The 20,311-nt window shown below is 43.3% G+C and overlaps 1 protein-coding gene across 2 annotated transcripts in view; it reads left to right on the forward strand.

The window, feature by feature from the left end:
* Positions 1–16,671: 16,671 nt before the first annotated feature.
* Positions 16,672–20,311, forward strand: part of PPP4R4 (protein phosphatase 4 regulatory subunit 4) — a 119,302-nt gene continuing 115,662 nt past the window's right edge. The window contains exons 1-2 of one of the 2 annotated variants that reach the window (XM_073349556.1): positions 16,672–18,088; positions 18,578–18,651. In XM_073349556.1, the coding sequence (XP_073205657.1) occupies positions 17,999–18,088; positions 18,578–18,651 (164 nt within the window). In that variant the 5' untranslated portion in view covers positions 16,672–17,998. Of the gene's footprint in view, positions 18,089–18,577; positions 18,652–20,311 lie in introns of those variants that run through there. The other variant, XM_073349559.1, reaches the window with a different exon arrangement.

The following is a 20,311-nucleotide window of genomic DNA, read 5'->3' on the forward strand; positions in this document are numbered from 1 at the left end:
ACTATAATGCATGTTTTCCAATCTTTTAATCATTTTCATGTCTCTTTTCTGAACTCTCTCCAATTTATCAACCTCCTTCTTAAATTGTGGAAACCATAACTGGACACCGTATTCCAGCAGTGGTTGAACCAGTGCCAAATACAGAGGTAAAATAACCTCTCTACTCCTGTGTGTTTATGCATCCAAGGATTGTATTAGCCCTTTAGGCCACAGAATTGCACTAGGAGCTCATGTTCAACTGATTATCCATCATGACTGTGACAGGTTAGATCACAGAAACCCCCTTGGGGCTGCCAACTGATGTGCCAAGACTACTTCTGCCCCTGCTTTCCCTGCCAGCTTGGGACTCCAGCACGCTGTCTTGTTGAGCTAGGTACGCCAGTCTGTTCCAACACAAACCCAGGGTCTGAACCACGTGCACCAAAGCTTCAGACTTAATTGAAAGCAGCTTAAGAAGTGTTCTTCTCTTTATCACTCAGATGCTCAACTCCCAATGGGGTCCAAACCCCCAAATAAATCTGTTTTACCCTGTTTAAAGCTTATACAGGGTAAACTCATAAATTGTTCGCCCTCTATAACACTGATAGAGAGATATGCACAGCTGTTTGCCCCCCCCCAGGTATTAATACATACTCTGGGTTAATTAATAAGTAAAAATTGATTTTATTAAATACAGAAAGTAGGATTTAAGTGGTTTCAAGTAGTAACAGACAGAACAAAGTGAATTACCAAGCAAAATAAAATAAAACACGGAAGTCTAAGTCTAGTACATTAATAAAACTGAATACAGATAAAATCTCACCCTCAGAGATGTTTCAATAAGTTTCTTTTACAGACTGGATGCCTTCCTACTCTGGGCACAATCCTTTCCCCTGGTACAGCCTTTGTTCCAGCTCAGGTGGTAGCGAGGGGATTTCTCATGATGGCTGCTCCCTTTGTTCTATTCCACCCACTTATATATCTTTTGCATAAGGCAGGAATCCTTTGTCCCTCTGGGTTCCCACCCCTCCTTCTCAATGGAAAAGCACCAGGTTAAAGATGGATTCCAGTTCAGGTGACATGATCACATGTCACTGTAAGACTTCATTATCCACTTGCCAGCACACACGTATACAGGAAGACTTACAAGTAAAACAGAGCTATCTACAGACAATTGTCTGGGTTAATGGGAGCCATCAAGATTCCAAACCACCATTAATGGCTTACACTTTGCATTATTACAATAGGCCCCCGGAGTTATATTTCATATTTCTAGTTTCAGATACAAGAATGATACATTCATACAAATAAGATGAACACACTCAGTAATTATAAGCTTTGTAATGATACCTTACAAGAGACCTTTTGCATGAAGCATATTCCAGTTATATTATATTCACCCTTATTAGCATATTTTTAAAAATCACATCGAGTTCAACATCACAAGGACCCCTGTATCTTTTTCAGAGTCATTGCTTCCCAGGATAGAATCTCCCATTCTGCAAGTATGGCTTATATTCATTGTTCCTACATGTAAAAAGAAAAGGAGTACTTGTGGCACCTTAGAGACTAACCAATTTATTATTTATTATTAATAAATTGGTTAGTCTCTAAGGTGCCACAAGTACTCCTTTTCTTTTTGCGAATACAGACTAACACGGCTGTTACTCTGAAACCTGTTCCTACATGTATATGTTTACATTTAGCTGTATTGAAACACACATTGTTTGCTTGCACCCAGTTTACACAGCAATCCCGATCCCTCTGTACCGGTCCTCTTCATTATATACCATTCTTCTATTTTTTGTGTCATTTGCAAACTTTATCAGTGATTATTTTGTTTTTTTCCAGGTTGTTGAATGAAAATGTTGAATAACATATGGCCAAGAACTAATCTGTGAATAACTCCACTGGAAACAGACCTGCTTAATGATGATTCTCCATTTAGAATGACATTTTGAGACCTATCAGCATGTACTATCTGCCATGATAATTTTATATCATTCTAGTTTTTTAATCAAAATGTCATGTGGTACCAAGTGTAAGTATATTACATCAGTACTATTACCTTTACCAAACGCACTTGTAATCTCAAACTTGTAGCTCTCTGCCCACTGCTGGGGGCATTGGTGCCCTGACACAGCCCTGCTTATGTCGAGCTACCACCAAGTGCTAAAAACACACTGAAAGTAGCTGTCTTTGGTAAAAATGTTCAACACAATTACACTCCAACATATCTCAGAGTGAAACTCGATCGCACTTTCACCTTCCATGATCACCTTGAGAAGGTAGCCGTAAAGAAAAACGAGAGCCGACATAATCCAGAAACTAGCAGGTACAACCTGGGGTGTGTCGGCATTAGTGTTGCGAACATCTGCAATAGCACTTTATACATTCAGTAGCTGAATATTGTGCACCAGTATGGAGCAGATGCAGCCACATGTGACTTGTTAACACCCAGCTGAATACAGTAGTGTGGTGCATCACGGGAACCCTTAAGTTGACTCCAAAACCATGGCTAGCTACTCTGTCTAACATTGCTCCCCCGCCGATACAAGGAACTGCTGCAACATTCCGCGAAGCTCAGCAAATCCAGGAAAACAGATGTCGTCTTATCCACCAAGACCTTAACAACGCCCCCGCCCCCACAACGTCTTAAGTACCACAAGCCTTTCTGGGAACATTCGCTTAGCCTCATGCAATCAGGCAACGATCAGAAGGAGGTTTGGAAAGCAGATTGGGCTAAACATCACTTAAAAAATAAACACCTGGTGGTGGATCTCATGCAGAGGGTCATCTTGGTCAACTCTGAACTGAATCCAAACCAACCATGGCAGATGCAGACATCTAATGCACATATGGAAAATCAAGGACTCCCCGATGTGTGAGTGTGGCTTCCCATGACAGACCATCGAACATATCACCACCTACTGCCTAATTTATAAATATGAAGGTGGCATTACTGCAATAAATTCTGCTGCTCTGATATAGCCATTTGGCTTGATCAACTTCAGGTGAAATTGTAGGTGCTGCTTCATGGGCGACGTGTGAACTGCCGGCTGAGGGAGGTTAGCCCCCAGTCCTGCCCCTTCACCCCTGCCCCACCAACCCCTACCCCAGGCTAGCACCCTCAGCCCCAGAGCGCCAGGAGGGTGGGGGTGGTGTGGCCCCAGCGCCGGGAGGGTGGGAGAGTGGGTGGCCCAGCCCAAGCGCAGCCCCTAGCCCCCCTAGCTCCAGAGTGCCGGGAGGGCGGGCAGCACTGCCCCAGCCCCGGAGTGCTGGGTGAGTGGTGCAGCCCCAGTGTCAGCCTGAGTTCTAGCTGCGGCCATGGTGACAGCACCGGGACAGGGGAACTGGCAGGAGGAGGTCTGGGGGCAGAGCATGGATGGGGTCATGCCTGGGTGTTTGGGGAGGCACAGCCTCCACCAGCCTATGATACCCACCACCCATGTGCTGCTTTACGCCAGCCATATGAAAGAAGAAGACAACCAGCAAGACTTAGGCCATGTCTACACTACAAACTTTGGTCAAAGCAAGTTATGTTGGCGTAAAGATGCCATGGTTAATATATCGCTTATGTCTTTGCATACTTGACTCCTTGTGTTGGGTGCTGTGCGTACTCACAAGGAGTGCTTGTGTCGATGCGCAATGCAGTGCACTATGGGTAGGTATTCCAATGTGCAGCTCACAATTGTCTGGTGCACTGTCTTTTGGGAAATTTTGGCAGTTCATGGTGGGGCAGAAGTGAGTCACACAAGGGTGACTGGGATCAAGGGGTCAAGTTCCCAGCATGCAGCTTTCTCCATCCCATAGTGCCATCCATATCCCATTATTTTTGTATCTTTTTAAAAAATCCCACAAACCTGTGTGTCACTTCTTGCTGCCTGCCATCTCTGACAGAAGCATGGAACTCACACAGCTCTGCACTATTGTTATGAGTGTTGCAAACACAGGACGGATGATCTGGTATTTGCAGAGCTGCAAGAAGAACCCTAGCAGTGGTGGACATGATGATTTTATGGAGGACAGATTGCTGTGGGACATAGTAAGACCTAAGGATGTTCATGGAACAGCTGCAGACAGTGGACTGCCACCTCAGGCCCCGAGAAACAAGCACTGACTAGTGCGATCGCATCACAACGCAGGTTCGGAACGATGTGAAAGGCCACATTCCTATGTCTGTGTACCAAACTCAACTCAGTCCTCCAGTGCAGGGACTCTAGAATGAGAGCTTCACTGACAATGGAGAAGCAAGTAATGATTGCATTGTAGAAGCTTGCAATGCCAGATTACTACTAGTCAGTAGGAAATCATTATGGAATTGGAAAATCCACAGTTGGGACCATTGTCGTGCAAGTGTTCAGGGCCATTAGCCATCTGCTACACAGGACTGTGACACTCGGTAATGTGCAGGACGTGGGGATAGATTTGCAGCAATGGAGTTCCTGAACTACAATGGAGCAATAGATGGCATGCATTTCCCTGTTTTGGAATTGTGTGGCCCACAACCCATCAATAGGAAAGGCTACTTTTCGATGGTGTTGAAAGCATTGATGGATCATCGGGGACGCTTCACTGACATCAGTGGTTGGCTGGTCAAGGAAGGTACATATGACGCTTGCATTATTAAGAACATAGGACTGTTCAGAAAGCTGCAAGCAGAGACATTCTTTCCTGACAGTTGAATTATCATTGGTGATGTTGAAATGCCACTAGTGACCCTAGGGGACCCAGCCTACTCCTTGCTCTCCTGGCTTATGAAGCTGAATACTAGCCAGCTCGACAGTACCAAGGAAAGATTTAACTACCAGCTCACCAGGTGCAGAATGACAGCTGAATGTGCTTTTGGTAGATTGAAGAGAAGCTGGCATTGGTGATCACCAGATTGGATCTCTGTGAGAAAAATGTCTCAATGGTTATAGCTGCCAGTTGTGCTCTGCATAATATCTGTGAAGCAGATGTTGCAGCGACATGGAGAGCTGAGGTTTGAACAGCCAGACCAGACCAAAGGGGTATTAGTAGAGCTCAACACAGAGCTGTGTGGTTGAAGGAGACCTTGAAAGAGCATGTCACTGTCTGTATTTAGTCACAGTGATGTGGTGGGCTGTGCTGTACCTGGCCCTAAAGTTTTGGGGGGTTGTTAGGAATTGTGTGGTGCTTGCCGTTTGTTAATACAGCTATTGATTGTGTGGTGCCTCCAGTACGTGTATAATAATTACCCTGCATTTGTCACTGATCCTATGAGCTCTGTCGCCCTGGACAATAACAAGCAGTGGGCCTTTTCAGTAGTGCTTGGCATTCTGAAGCATATGATGTTATAAAGATTAATTATTTTCCCCTAAAAAAGGATTTTTATTGCATACCAAAACCAGGGCAAAAAACCCCTGTGTAATTAAAAAACAAAAATAAAGTAATGGAACAGAACTTAGCAAGGGGAAAGAATGTTCATGTCCATTTTGGCTACACCTACACCAGTTATGGTTCTTGCAGGTCCATGGGGCCAGGATTTTCACCTTAGGACTCTAACCAGCTGTATATGGTCACTTGAAAGGAATAACACTGGGAAATGGCTTGTCAATGCTGGGAGAAATTCAAAGTGGGAATCTCCTCTCTGACCTTCCCCACAATTTGGTCACTATTGATGTGGCATTTTCCTCTGCATCCTCTTCCACCTCATTTGCTCTCCATCTATTTTTAAGTCTAATCTAAAAACATCCTTTCTCCTCTTGCTTTCTCTCTCCCTACTTTTGTTCTTTGTTTTATTTTTGCAACTAAGTTATTTATTTAACTTGGTAAAGCATGCTGGGATACAGCCCTCTTTGTTAAAGATTCAACATGCTGCCTCCTTTAGCTAATGGCTGAGAAAGTTCCCAATCTACTTCTCTGTAGGCCTGATCTTGCACCATCGATCTCATTGGATTTTTACCATTGACTTCAGCAGGAGCAGAATCAAAACCCTAGGTTCTGCAAGGGAGAGCTCCAGCAAAAACAGAAAAGACAATATTTGACATTTATATTGTATCTAAAGTAAAAATATGCCATTAAAGCAAGAAACAGCCTTCTTTTATACTGATACATTTTAAATAAGTAAACAAGGACAAACCCATTTCCCTCCCCTCTTTTGCAGGTGATTTTTAAAGTAAGAGGGAAGAGTTATAATTTCACCAGGACTTTATTCAAGTAATCTGATAATAGCTCCTTAGAGAGTCCAGAATCAAGCAAACAAAACCCCCAAAGAAATATTTTATGTAAAAAATGAAAAGAAATTGTTTGGCATTTTTTATGCTAGGATAAACAATCTCTCCTTTAATATCTTCCCTCTTTCATGTTATATTAGAGGGTACTAGTCTACAGAACAGCAAACAGCAAGCCAGTAGTACAGATAATGAAAATTTAAATTATATGTTCCATTATTTTCCATTATGTTCATTCTAATTATGCTGTTATAATGAGCTGACACAAAGTGGCAAAGGAACAATCAGAATTCTGCAAATGACAATAAAACTGTGAAGCAGCAGTTTCTTAGCAACAAACTGGAAACTGTGTTAAGTAGTAGTTTTATTTTTATCGAGACGTGTGTGTACTAGCTTCCAGGTATTTTTCTAATATATATACAGATATTTCTATATGTTGTTTTCTTCTAGTTTAACATACCTAATATCTATTTTATTCTGTTGTATGGAATGGAACGAGAAAACCCTAAGGGCTCAAATCTGCTCCCATTCATAGATTCCACGGCCAGAAGGGACCACTGTGGTCATCAAATCTGACCTCCTGTATAACACAGGCCATAGAACTTCCCCAAAATAATTCCTAAAGCATCATTTTTAGAAAACCATCCAATCTTGATTTAAAAATTTGTGTCAAAAGATAGAGTGAATGGCGATGTGGTGACTGGGAGAGATGGCTCAGGACAAAAGGTCAAGAAAGGAGACAAGGGGAAGGGGGTGAGGCTTAATGAGAACATTAAAGCAAAAGTCAGACAATGAGGAAGGTGGATTGTGTGAAGACAGAGAGACCGGTGTCAAAAATCAGAGGAGGGAGGCTGAGAAAAAGTCAGGGAGAGTTAGGTGACAGAAGACAGCTGTCACAGGTGTGACTGTGGTTACAGTCATGCTGAGGTTACAATCACAAAGGATATGAACAAAACAAAGGAAATTCATAAACGGACATAGACAAATTCCCCAAATTGTCACTAGAGTGTGGAATGGGGAGTCTCATGTCGTGTGTCTTGGAGGAAGAGAATGACTGGAAAGGGTGAGGAACTGGAAGCAACAGGGATAGGAAAGAAGTGCGAAGCCTCCCTGCAGTCCTGTAGGGACAATTCAAGGTGGAGGAGTGAGAGAAGGTCAGACCATTAAGGGAGAAAGTGACTGCAGAGTGAATGTCAGATTGGGAAATGCTGTTTTGTTTTGTTTTTTGTTTTTAAATTAGAGGTTTTGGAACAAAATGTGCAAGCTTCACTGTTATATCTGGCAAGTGTACAGAATTTTCATTCAGAATAACAAAATAAGTATGGCCCTACTGTGTCAGACCAAAGGTCCATCTAGCCCAGTATTCTGTCTTCCGATAGTGGCCAATACCAGGTGCCCCAGAGGGAATGAACAGAACAGGTAATCATCAAGTGATCCATTCCCTGTTGCCCATTCCCAGCTTCTGGCAAACAGAGGCTAGGGATATCATCCTTGCCCATCCTGGCTAATAGCCATGGATGGACCTATCCTCCATAAATTTATCTGGTTCTTTTTTGAACCCTGTTATAGTCTTGGCCTTCACAACATCCTCTGGCAAAGAGTTCCACAGGGTTGACTGTGCATTGTGTGATGCAATACTTCCTTTTTTATGTTTTAAACCTGCTGCCTATTGTGGGGGAAATTGCTGTTAACCTTGCTGTTGAAACTGACCCCATCCCATTCTGCAGCAAAATCTGTGCACTATATGCAACGTATGCAAAAGCTATAATACAAGAGGCCTACATGCCTGTATCCTGTAAGACTTGGCTTAAGCTAAAGCATTTACGTATGCTAGGCTGTGGCACTTGACCCGGATAATGGACTAGGCCAATCTTTAACTAGCAAAGAACCAAAAGGGCCTCTGGAAGAGTCCCTAGCTGTCCATTATATGCACCCTCCACCCTGCAAAAGTCCCTAGCCAAAATGCTGCCACAGCAAACCACAGATCTTGATAAGATCTTGATAATAACACGGTGCCCTTCCATTAATTCCTTATAAGGCTTTATTAATAATGCTTGAGTGGTAAGGAAATGTATCATTTGGCTTGAATTTGGACCTATATAAGTTTGGTATTATAGGGGCAGGGCAGAGAGAGACCAGGGTGGCACCTGCCTGTGGCCATCTCTGTCTCCTCTCTGCATGCTTGTATTCAATAAAGGACCTCAGACTCTTTGAACCAAACAGATGGTGAGACTCTTTTTCCACAACACTATTAATTTCATTTGGTGATCCCTAGTTTGTGTGTTATGAGCAGGGGTAAATAACACTTCCTTATTTACTTTCTCCACACCAGTCATGATTTTATAGATCTCTATCATATCCCCCCTTATTCGTCTCTTTTCCAAGATGAAAAGTCTCAGTCTTATTAATTCTCCTCATATGGAAGCCGTTCCATACCCCTAATCATTTTTGTTGCTCTTTTCTGAACCTTTTCCAATTCCAATATATCTTTTTTGAGATGGGACAATCACATCTGCACAGAATATTCAGGATGTGGGCATACCGTGGATTTATATAGGGGCAATATGATATTTTCTGTCTTATTATCTATCCCATTATCTATCCCTTTCTTAATGATTCCCAACATTCTGTTGGCTATTTTGACTGCCGCTGCACATTGAGTGGATGTTTTCAGAGAACTATCCACAATGAATCCAAGATCTCTTCCTTGAGTGGTAACAGCTAATTTAGGCTCTATCATTTTATACATATGGTTGGGATTATGTTTTCCAATGTGCATTACATTGTATTTATCAGCGTTGAATTTCATCTGCCATTTTGTTGCTCAGTCACCCAGTTTTGAGAGATCCTTTTGTAGCTCTTCACAGTCTGCCTGGGATTTAACATTTTGAGATTGAGAGATGTGTATCAGCTGTGGCCAAGCTAAAGCATTCTTAGATGAACATTGTGGCTGGTATTTATTTTACTGTGTTATTTCATTATAAGAAGTTATATTGTACTCTTCTCACCTACTGGACGTTCATACAGTCCTGTGAAAAAACTATTCATTCTGAAGTTAATGGGAATTATAGTTGCATAAAGTTTATAGGACTTGACCTTTAGGACCAGATTTTAAGAGGTATTTAGGCACCTAAAGATGCAGATAAGTGCTTTTGCAAATCTCACTAGATATCTAGATGCCTCTCTTTGAGACAGGCACCTGTCTGCATCTTTAGGTGCCTTAATGCATTTAAACATCTGGCCCTTAGTGCCTCACAACATTTTATAATAAAAATAAATTGAAAAGTCAACCACATTATACACTTTAAAACTTTGATCTTCAATTCAGTCTTGAAAACTGGCATTTGAAATGCCAAATATTAGAAGACTGCAAGTTCCAAAAAGGGAATGGTCAGAGGACTCTTTACAACCTGAAATAACTGAAACTTGGCTGCGAAAGAGCTTACAAAAGGATTTTCTTAATTAATTAGGACTGGACTCTGAAGATACTTTTCTAATACTTTATCATCAGCAGAAGCCTGGATGTCAGAATCCTGAAAATTTGGGAACAGAACATTTCATGTAATTTATTTTCTTTCAGTGACTAATTTATGAGCTACATTGCAAAGGGCTTAAATTAGGTGCACCTGTATTATATTTGATGTTATTGATTTTCCTTACTTAAAAGGACCCCATCGAGGAATGTTTCAAAACACCCATTGTTCTTTATTATACTGCCTTGTAACCATGACATTGAAATCTGTATCCCTGTTGGATGTTTTGGTCTTTTGCTGCATGTACACAATAGTTTATTATTTTATTGTTGCTGGTAAGTGCTTGAGTTGTGGGTATTGGGCCAGACTCTCATCTCAGCTACCATGGTGTAAATTTGAAGTCAGTGAAATTATTCTAGATTTTTACTGGTGTAACTGAGAGAAGAATTTGGTCCATTTATTTTATACAGAGAGCCAAGAAGCACTGTGGGGTTTTTTGTTTGTTTGGTTTTTTTAATAAATTCAGAATTACATACAGAAAAACACACAAGATAAAAAGTAGGTCAGATTTTAAGCAACACGCCTTCACACTTATTTGAACATAAAACACCAATAGATTCTTGGGAATTATTGTCAAACTTTTCTTATATTAAACAAAATCTAGTAGATTGTATCTTTGTTTTCAAAGTAATAGTAAAGTATTATCATCCATTCAATTGTTGGTAGGTAGACCTTTGTGCAGTATTTTAAAAAATGTTTTTCATTCCTATCGCCATTGGCTGTTTGGATCATATGAATTCTTTATAATTGTGAAGACAGTTACGCTGAAGTCAATGGGACTAATCAGTTTAGCAAGTATTGCACCCAGTAGTAAGTGTATGCAGAATCTTGCCCTCGATACATATCCTATCCCTATCAACTGTATATAAAACACATTTTATCATATGAAAATAATTTTTAAAAGACATTTTTCTGTAACTGAGACTGATAGACTTTAAGGCCAAAAGGGATCATCATGATCCTCTAGTCTGACCTGCATATTGCAGGTCGCAAAACCTCACACACTCACACCTGCAATAGGACCACAACCTCCAGCTGAGTTCCTGATGTCTTCAAATCTTAATTTAAAGACTTTAAGTTAAAGCGAATGCAGCATTTACTTTAGTTTAAACCAGCAAGTGACCCAGGCCCCATGCTGTAGAGCAGGGATCGGCAACCTTTGGCACACAGCCCATCAGGGAAATCTGCTGGCAGGCCGTGATAGTTTGTTTACCTGCAGCGTCCGCAGGTTCTGCCGATTGCAGCTCCCGCTGGCTGCGGTTCACCGTTCCAGGCCAATGGGGGCTGCACGAAGAGGCAGCCAGCACATCCCTCAGCCCACACTGCTTCCCGCAGCCCCCATTGGCTTGGAACGGCGAACCGCAGCCAGTGGGAGCTGCGATCAGCTGAACCTACAGACGCTGCAGGTAAACAAACAGTCCCGGCCCACCAGTGGATTTCCCTGTTGGGCTGCGTGCCAAAGGTTGCTGATCCTTGCTGTAAAGGAAGGCAAAACCCGCCCAGGGTCTCTGCCAATTTGACCTGGGCAGGGGTGAAAGTAAAATTGAATCTTACTGGTACTCCACCCCACACCCCAGAAGGGGCGGGGCCTCGGCTGGAAGGGGCTAGACTGGGGGGAATCAGCATCCCCCAGCCAGCCCATCCACGCTGCCTGGCCCACGCCACCCAGGGCGCCAGCAGTGATTTAAAGGGCCTGGGGCATTAGCTGCTGCTGCGGTAGTGGCAGCCATAGCCCTGGGCCCTTTTAAATTGCCAGCCCTGGAGCAGCTGCTCCTTTTGCCCACCCCCGTCGGCGGCCAAGGTGGGGCAAAAGGGCCGTGGCAGTGCTGTAAGGACCCTGCTTAAAGCGTTGCCACAGCAGTGCTTTAACGTCGCTGCCCTTTTGCACTCCCCAAAGTGTTGGAAGCCCCGCAGCAGCACTTTAAAGTCAACTGTACGGGCCAGTACCGGCGGCCACTATTTACCAGTACGCTGTACCAGCCCGTAATGCCTTACTTTCACCCTGGTCCTGGGAGAAAATTCCTTTCCAATCCCATCAGTTAGACCCTAAACATGTGGGCAAGACCTACTAGCCAGACATCTGGGAAAGAATTCTCTGTGGTAACTCCGCCCTCACCACCTAGAGCCCCCATCAGGTCGTTGGAGATATTTGCTAATAGCAGGTGCAGAAGGGCCACATACCATTGTAGCCAACCTCTTCATACCATCCCCTCCATAAACTTATCAAACTCTGTCTTGAAGCAAGTTAGGTTTTTGACCTCACTACTCCCCTTGGAAGGCTGTTCCAGAACTTCATTCCTCTGACGGTTAGAAACCTTCATCCAATTTCAAGCTTAAAGTTGTTGATGGCCAGTTTATATTAATTTGTTCTTGTGCCAACATTTGTTCTTAACGTAATTAACTCCTTTCTGTCCCTGGTGTTTATCCCTCTGATATATTTATAGAGAGCAATCATATCTCCCCTCAGCCTTCATTTTGCTAGGCTAAACAAGACAATCTCCTTAAGTCTCCTCTCATAAGACAGGATCTTTATTACTCTGATCATCCTAGTAGCCCTTTTCTGCATCTGTTTCAGTTTGAATTAATCTTTCTTGAACATGGGAGACCAGAATTACACAGTGTTCCAGCTGAGGTCTCAGCAGTGTCTTGTATAATGGTAATAACACTTCCCTATCTCTACTGGAAATAACTCACGTAGTGCTTCCTAGGATTGTATTAGCCTTTTTTTCACAGCCGCATCACACTGGTGGCTCATAGTCATCCTGCAATAGAACAATACACCAACATCTTTCTCCTCCTCTGTGGCTTCCAACCGATAAGTCTATAACTTATAGCAAAATCTCTTGTTAAGACCCACAATGCATAACTGCACTGTTAAATTCATCCCATTTATATTACTCCAGTTTTCAAGGTTGTCCAAATCTTCTCGTATGATATTCTGGTCCTCCTCAGTATTTGCAATACCTCCTAACTTTGTGTCATCCACAGATTTTATTAGCCAACTCTCACGTTTTGTGTCAAAGTCATTCATGAAAATTAGGGCTGTCAATTAATCTCAGTTAACTCACACGATTAACTCAAAAAAATTAATTGTGATTAAAAAAAATGAATCTCACTGTTAAACAATAGAATACCAATTGAAATTTATTTAATATTTTGGATGTTTTTCTACATTTTCAAACATGTTGATTTATATTACAACCCAGAATACAAACTGTACAGTGCTCACTTTATATAATTATTTTTTATTTCAAATATTTGCATTGTAAAAATGATAAAAGTGTATTTTTCAATTCACCTCATACAAGCACTGTAGTGCAATCTCTTTTTATCATGAAAATGTAACTTACAAATGTAGATTCTTTTTGTTATATAACTGCACTCAAAAACAAAACAATGTAAAACTTTAGAGCCTACAAATCCACTCAGTCCTACTTCTTGTTCAGCCAATTGCTAACACAAACAAGTTTGTTTACATATATGGGAGATACAGCTGCCTGGTTCTATTTACAGTGTCAGATGAAAGTGAGAACAGGAGTTCCAATGACACTTCTGTAGCCGGCATTGCAAGGTATTTACGTTCCAGACATGCTAAACAGTCGTATGCCCCTTCATGCTTTGGACACCATTCCAGAGGACATGCTTTCATACAGATGATGCTCGTTAAAAAAATAATGCTTTAATTAAATTTGTGACTGAACTCCTTGGGGGAGAATTGTATGTCTCTGTTCTACCTGCATTCTGCCATATATTTCATATTATAGCAGTCTCAGGTGATGCCCCGCTACATGTTGGTTTTAAGAACACTTTCACAGCAGATTTGACAAAATACACAGAAGATACCAACTGGAGATTTCTAAGAATAGCTACAGCACTGGACCCAAGGTTTAAGAATCTGAAGTGCTGTCCAAAATCTGAGAGGGATGAGGTGTGGAGCATGCTTTCAGAAGTCTTAAGAGAGCAACACTCTGATGTGGAAACTACAGAACCCAAACCACCAAAAAAAGAAAATCAACTTTCTGCTGGTGGCATCTGACTCAGATGATGAAAATGAACATACGTTTTTCTACACTACTTTGGATTGTTATTGAGCAGAACCCGTCATCAGCATGGACGAATGTCCTCTGGAATGGTGGCTGAACCATGAAGGCACATATGAATCTTTAGCGCATCTGGCACGTAAATAACTTGTGACGCCAGCTACAACAGTGCCATGCGAATGCCTGTTCTCACTTTCAGGTGACATTGTAAACAAGAAGAGGGCAGCATTATCTCCTGCAAATGTAAACAAACTTGTTTGTCTGAGCGATTGGCTGAACAAGAAGTAGGACTGTGTGGACTTGTAGGCTCTAAAGTCTTACATTGTTTTATTTTTCAATGCAGTTATTTTTTGTACATAACTCTACATTTGTAAGTTCAACTTTCATGATAAAGAGATTGCACTACAGTATTGTATGAGATGAATTGAAAAATACTATTTCTTTTGGTTTTTAGAGTACAAATATTTGTAATAAAAATAAATATAAAGTGAGTGCTGTTGTATTCTGTGTTGTAATTGAAATCAATATATTTAAAAATGTAGAAAACATCAAAAATATTTTGGTTTTTCTTCCCTAAGTGTAGCACTTTATAGGTGTCTTTGTTGAATTTCATTGTGTTGTCTATATCTAGATCATGTGATGGGTTCCCCCAGGGTGCCATTTGGAACTGGGGTACCACTGAGCCTGCCTGACCCACCAGCCTGGATTCCTGTTACACTGTATTGCTGAGGCAAGCCAGCTAAGCCCTCCCTCAGGCTTCAGACTGCACTTTACCAGCACACATACAGGTAGGGACACACCCACATGCAGCTATACATACAGATGCTGAGATCAGCTCTGCTGCATGGGAAGGCTCAGCTGAGGAATTTTCCAGCACTCAAGTGCATACCCCCTCTGGAGTGTAAACTTAAAATTGTACCGTCTTGCACTGCACATAGAACTATACAGCATAAGCTCATGAAATTTGCCCCCTCCCTCACTGTGGAGAAAGATATACACAGCTTTTGCCCTCCAGTTATGAATTCCACAAACTGGTTTTAGAGAAAACAAAACCAAGTTTTATTAACTACAAAAGATAGGTTTGCGATCTTCTGTGAGTGTGATTGAGGAGAGAGCCCTGACAGTTTGGCTATTTGCCCATCAGCCATATCTAAAAACAGGATGCTATTATTTCAAAATAACACTGAATATTCTTTCCCTCCACCCAAATATGTATCTGTCAGGCAGAATGATAAATTTTACTGTAAGTTGAGAGTGCTTATAAAAATCAAACAGTACAATAATAAACTCTGTCTTATTATTGTATGATTAAGTATGAACAGTATCTAACCAGAGCCAAGGGGGGAAAAATTAAATAAGGAGCTGAATAGTACAAGGTATTATTACTGGAGATCCCTTCCATTCTCCATTGCAGACCTGGTGCCAAGTCCCGTTTATCTGAAGATAAATTCCTTGACTGGAGATTAATTTTAAGGGGGCATTTAAAAGCTTCTAGCATAAAAGGAATTTGCTGTATATTTCATGACACTCTTTCACAAACATTTCTGAAAATCTGATCTCACTCAAAAAGGTCTATTTTGAAATAGACCAGACGTTGGGCTTTTTACTGGGACACTTCAGTGTGGGATGGAAGGACAGTCCTGACATAGGAGGAAGAGGGCTTATGAATAAGGCTATGACTTAGTCACAGGAATTTTTAGTAAAAGTCATGGACTGGACACGGGCAATAAACAAAAATTCACGGACCGTGACCTGTCCATGATTTATATTACAAATACCTGTGATAAAATCGGGGGGGGAGGGGGCACTGGGGCCACTGCTGGGGGATGTCTGGGAGGGGTGTTGCTGGAGGCGAGGGGCATCCAGGGCACCAGCTGCCCGGGCCAGTAGACCGCTGCTACTCTGGTCAGCAAGCCAGCTGGTTGGGGACCTCTGCCCGGGCCAGTGAACCGCAGCTGCTCTGGCTGACTGGCCAGAGACTGCTGCCGGGGGCTGCCAGAGCAGCAGCTGGTGTGGCTGTCCACTGGGCCAGCTGCTTGGGCGGCCCTGGAGTCAGCCAGACTGGCCCTGCAGAAGTCACGGAGGTCACGGAAGTGACGGATTCTGTGACTTCCGCGACCTCTGTGACAGACACAGAGCCCTACTTGTGAGGAACACCCTGACGCTGAACATAAGAATGGCCATACTGGGTCAGACAATGGTCCAGCTAGCTCAGTATCCTGTCTTTCAACAGTGGCTGGTGCTAGATGCTTCAGAGGGAATGAACCGAACAGGGAAATTTATTGAGTAATCCAGTCCCTATGGTCTTGCCCCAGCTTCTGGCAGTCTAAGATTTAGGGACCCCAGAGCATGGGACACTAGGTGTGTGATTGAGGGGTATTAACATTGAGCGGTATGAGGGGTCAGAGCCCTGCCATTGGGGACAGGAGTCCTGTTGCTGGTGGTGGAAGGATCTATAATATAGGACAGCCTTGATGCTCTATGCGTGTGTGCATGTGTTGGAGGAGAGAGCCCTGATGTGTAGTGTGTGCGTGTGTGTGGGAAGAGAGCCTGACGTGTGTGTGATGGAGGAGAGACCTCTCAAACTGTGTGTGTGTATGTGAGAGATGGATAGGAGGGGGGTGTGACATGGCACTGGATATGAGGGTGGTGTGACCTGGAGGAGAGCCGTGAAATAGGGGTGTGTGATGGTGGAGAGCTCTGACATTATTTGTGTGGTTGTGGGGTGTGTGATGGAGGTGAGAGCCCTGACATTGTGTGTGTGTGTGTGTGTGGGGGGGGGAATGGGAGGAGGAAAGAGCCCTGACATTTTTCTTGGGGGGGCGGGGGGGAGAACTTTGACAAAGGGGGTGAGGGGAAGGAGGATGGGACCGAAGGAGCCGCCACACGGTGTGTGTGTGAATATGAGATGGCGGAGAGAGCTCCGACACTGGTCTGTGTCTGTGTGAAGGAGACGAACCCGGACACAGGGGTGCGTGGGTGTGCGATGGGGGAGAGCCCCGTCATCCGGTGTGGGTGATATGGAGGCGAGCCCTGACAGACGAGAGCCCTGCCATCGGGTGTGAGGAGAGCCTTGACACAGGGCTGTGTGAGACCAGCGTGAGCCCCGCTCCTGGCCGGCGGGGGTCGCCTCTCTCCTGGAGATCAAGCTCGCCCCTCCGCCCCCCATTCCAGGGTGAGCTGCGGCAGGGCAGTGCCGAAGCCCCGCCCCGTATCCCCCCAGCGCGTTCCGATATTGCCGCGTTCGGGCAACTCTTTTGCCCCGCGAAGGCTGCTGTAGCGGCGCGTTGCCCCGGCGACCAGCTCCGCGGTGCTGGGGGCGGCTCCTGCCCTGCTCTCGGTCGTTGAGTGGCGGCTCTGCGCTTCGCTGGGGCCTCGCCGGAGAAGGGAGCGCCTCCCGGCGCCTGGAAAGCCGCTGTCCTGCCCGAGGGCCGTCCCGGGGCGATGGCACCGCATCCCTCTCACTGGTGACCTACCCTGGCGAATAACGACCCGGGGCTCCGGGGATGCGCAAGGGGAGCGGGGCCTAACCGCGCCCGCCAACACCTCCTCTTGGAGGAACTGCCCCCCATCCGCCGCTCTCGGGGGGCGTGCGGCAGAAGGACCAACTGCCCTCCAACCCACCCGCTTAGGGGACTTGCCCTCATCTGCCCCATTTACGTGGAAGCTCCACAAACAACTGCGCCCTTCAACCCGATCCCTTGAGGGGGCGACACCCACGGCTGCTGCCTGCTGGAGGAGAGGGACCGCCGCCCCCGACGTAGCTTGCTTCCTCCCGCCTGCCCGCCCCCCCCCAGCCTGAAGAGAAGAGCATCGCTTCTGCGTGGAGGAGAAAGTCGAAGCAACCGCCCCCCCCACCCCACCCCCTTCAACCTACAGCAGGGCACGCGGAGCAAAGGGTGGGAAGGCTGGTGCCTGCCGCTCCCTGCAGACGCTGGAGGGACTAAGGGAAGTAAGGCAGCTGGGGAAAGTTTCCTTCCAGGAGGCTGTGTTGCGTTGGAGTGATGCTCATAGAGAAGTAGCAGTAGGTTGTGCTGGTGCCGCATTGTGTTTGCTGAGGCCCCTCCTGGGTGGTGTGGGCTCAGCAGCTTCCTATGAGGAAGAGGCAGTCGCTGCTCTACGCTCAAGTGCATCGGGGGAAGGGGGTGTTGCGTGGACTCCTCTCCTACTGAATGCAATATGAGGCTTGGATGGATCATGGTTTGCCAGGGGCTGTAGTTATTACGTGCATCCTTTAATCGTCTCCTTCAAAATGGATTTTAGTCAGAACAATTTATTTGGGTACATAGAAGACCTGCAGGAACTTACTATTATAGAAAGGCCGGTGCGCAGGAGTTTAAAGGTATATACTTTAAAACCAGAGTGATGCTTTAAAATCCAGCTGGAATTATTTCAGGCTTGTATTTGTGCATAGCTGGCTGCTCCGGCAGCACCTTATATTTAAAAAAAATCTCAGTTGTGGTGAAATTAACATCCTTGAATTCTGTTTAATAGAGCCTTAATGTGTCTAGGTATAAACAAAAACATAAGTGGGAAAAAATAGAGAAAACGTAGTTGATGTTTACAGTAACGTTTATATGTCTTATGTTAATTATAAATATGCATGAAATATTTATTATAAGAATAACTGTTAGAACAGAACCTTATTAGAGTCACTAACATATTTCTGGCTAAAGATTTATCTGACTGAATTTGAAGCCTTATTTGAGATTTTAAGGGTTAAACTCCTATTAACCATGTAATTATCTCTGAGGGTTTGGAGAAAGGGTTGTTATAAGACAAATAAAACAGGGAAACAGTAAAATCATATTTTGTATTTCACACTTGATAGACACCAGAAGAAATAGAGAGATTGACAGTTGATGAAGAACTCAATGATATTGAAAGGGCTGTATATCTACTCAGGTATGTCCTAAAATATTGTTGTGAAATGTTGCTGTCCATATTGACAACATCCAGTTTTTATTTTAGTTCCCTATTCCTTTTACCTTGTGGTTTCTGTCTCTAAGGTTTCTTGGTTTTATTCTTCTTACTGTTTGAATGATCACAAATAGAGGCAAGATAAAATAGGTGTGTTACCCAATCATTTTGTTAAACCTACACAAAGTGGTATTCGATAGTATACCCCTATAGACCTACAAGTGTTTATTTGCTGAGTAAGTTCCTGAGATGGCCCTCTCCATTAATGAGTTGTACTTCATATTTTTTTTTGCCTTGTAATTGGTTTTGAGCTGAGTGTTGGTATTAAAGAGAGCCATCAGTGACTAACTTCATATTCACTCTATAGCATGAGCAATGATTATGCAGACATGGAACAGAGCTGTTTGAGTTTATTGCATGATTCTGGGCAGTATAAAGAGGCGAACTGTTTGAGAGATCAGTCTCACTGTCCTAAGAAAATACTGTGTAACAGATTATTTTAATATTTAACCATGCTCTTGTTTCTCATTTTACCCTCCTCTTCCAGTTCCCTAAAGTGTATAGTTACTGTTACTTAATTGTTTTAAATTATAATTGTTTCAAACCCAGATCTCTTTTGACTGTACTGCAGTTGTCATCTTTGAGGGGATAAGTGTTCTGAAGGATTTTGATTTGACTATATACTTTTGTACAATACGCAGTAATTGGAGAGCCAGCTGCTAGTTTCCTTCCAATTTATCTGTCGGCTATCTTTAGTACTCTCTGAATCCATACTTGTCTTCAAATTTTTCAGGATGTTTTTCAGTTCCCTAATTTTTTTTGGTCTGGTTTGCTTGGCAGTATTGGTAGGCCTGCAGTTTTGGCCATCTGCTGTACTTTTGGTAATAAATTTTAGCTGTGGCTTATTTTTTTAATTTTGAATGTTCTAATCATTAAAGATCTGATCTTGCAACGTTTACAAATGCAATTATATGACTAGTCCTATTGACTCCAATGGAAGTACTGTACAAGAGAATAGGGATCAGAGCTCTAGTTTGTAGTTATACAATGTTTTAGGTCATTATCTCATAACAATCAGTAGTTTCTTTTCTGCATGATGGCAAATTTCTTTCTTTCTTTCCTGATCATGTTTCCAACAATATGTCATTATTGGAACACTGTCTGGCTAAAGGGTAAGAAGGAGGCTCATTTTCATATCTTTCATTTTACTAGTTGCTTTTCAACCTGGCCTTGGACTCTTCTTGACTTTCTTTTCTCCTTTCTCTGTGACTGCACAGCTGTCCAGGGACATACTTTTTTGCCTTGCAAAGATGTTTGTACGTCTATCTAATTGTAGTCCTTATATTGTTGAAAGTAACTTTCATCTATACTTGATAAGCTTTTTTATTAAATGGTTTCTCATTGTGATAAAACTGTTTGGGGTATATATGTTAATCCAGTGGAAGCTTTTGTCATTTGATAGCATGGAGGAAATTTCCCCTCTCATGCTGGTTGGGCTATAAGTGGGGAAAAAAGGAGCTGGAATGGCATCCCGCCTGTAGCAGAAGTCGTATCCTCTTTATATCACACAATGATGTATTTTTGTCTCCAGTATTCTTATCTATTATATCACATTGCCCCCCCGCCTTCCACCTATTCCTCTTTG

The sequence above is a fragment of the Lepidochelys kempii genome, chromosome 6 (genome assembly GCF_965140265.1).
Source record: "Lepidochelys kempii isolate rLepKem1 chromosome 6, rLepKem1.hap2, whole genome shotgun sequence".
NCBI lineage: Eukaryota > Metazoa > Chordata > Testudines > Cheloniidae > Lepidochelys > Lepidochelys kempii.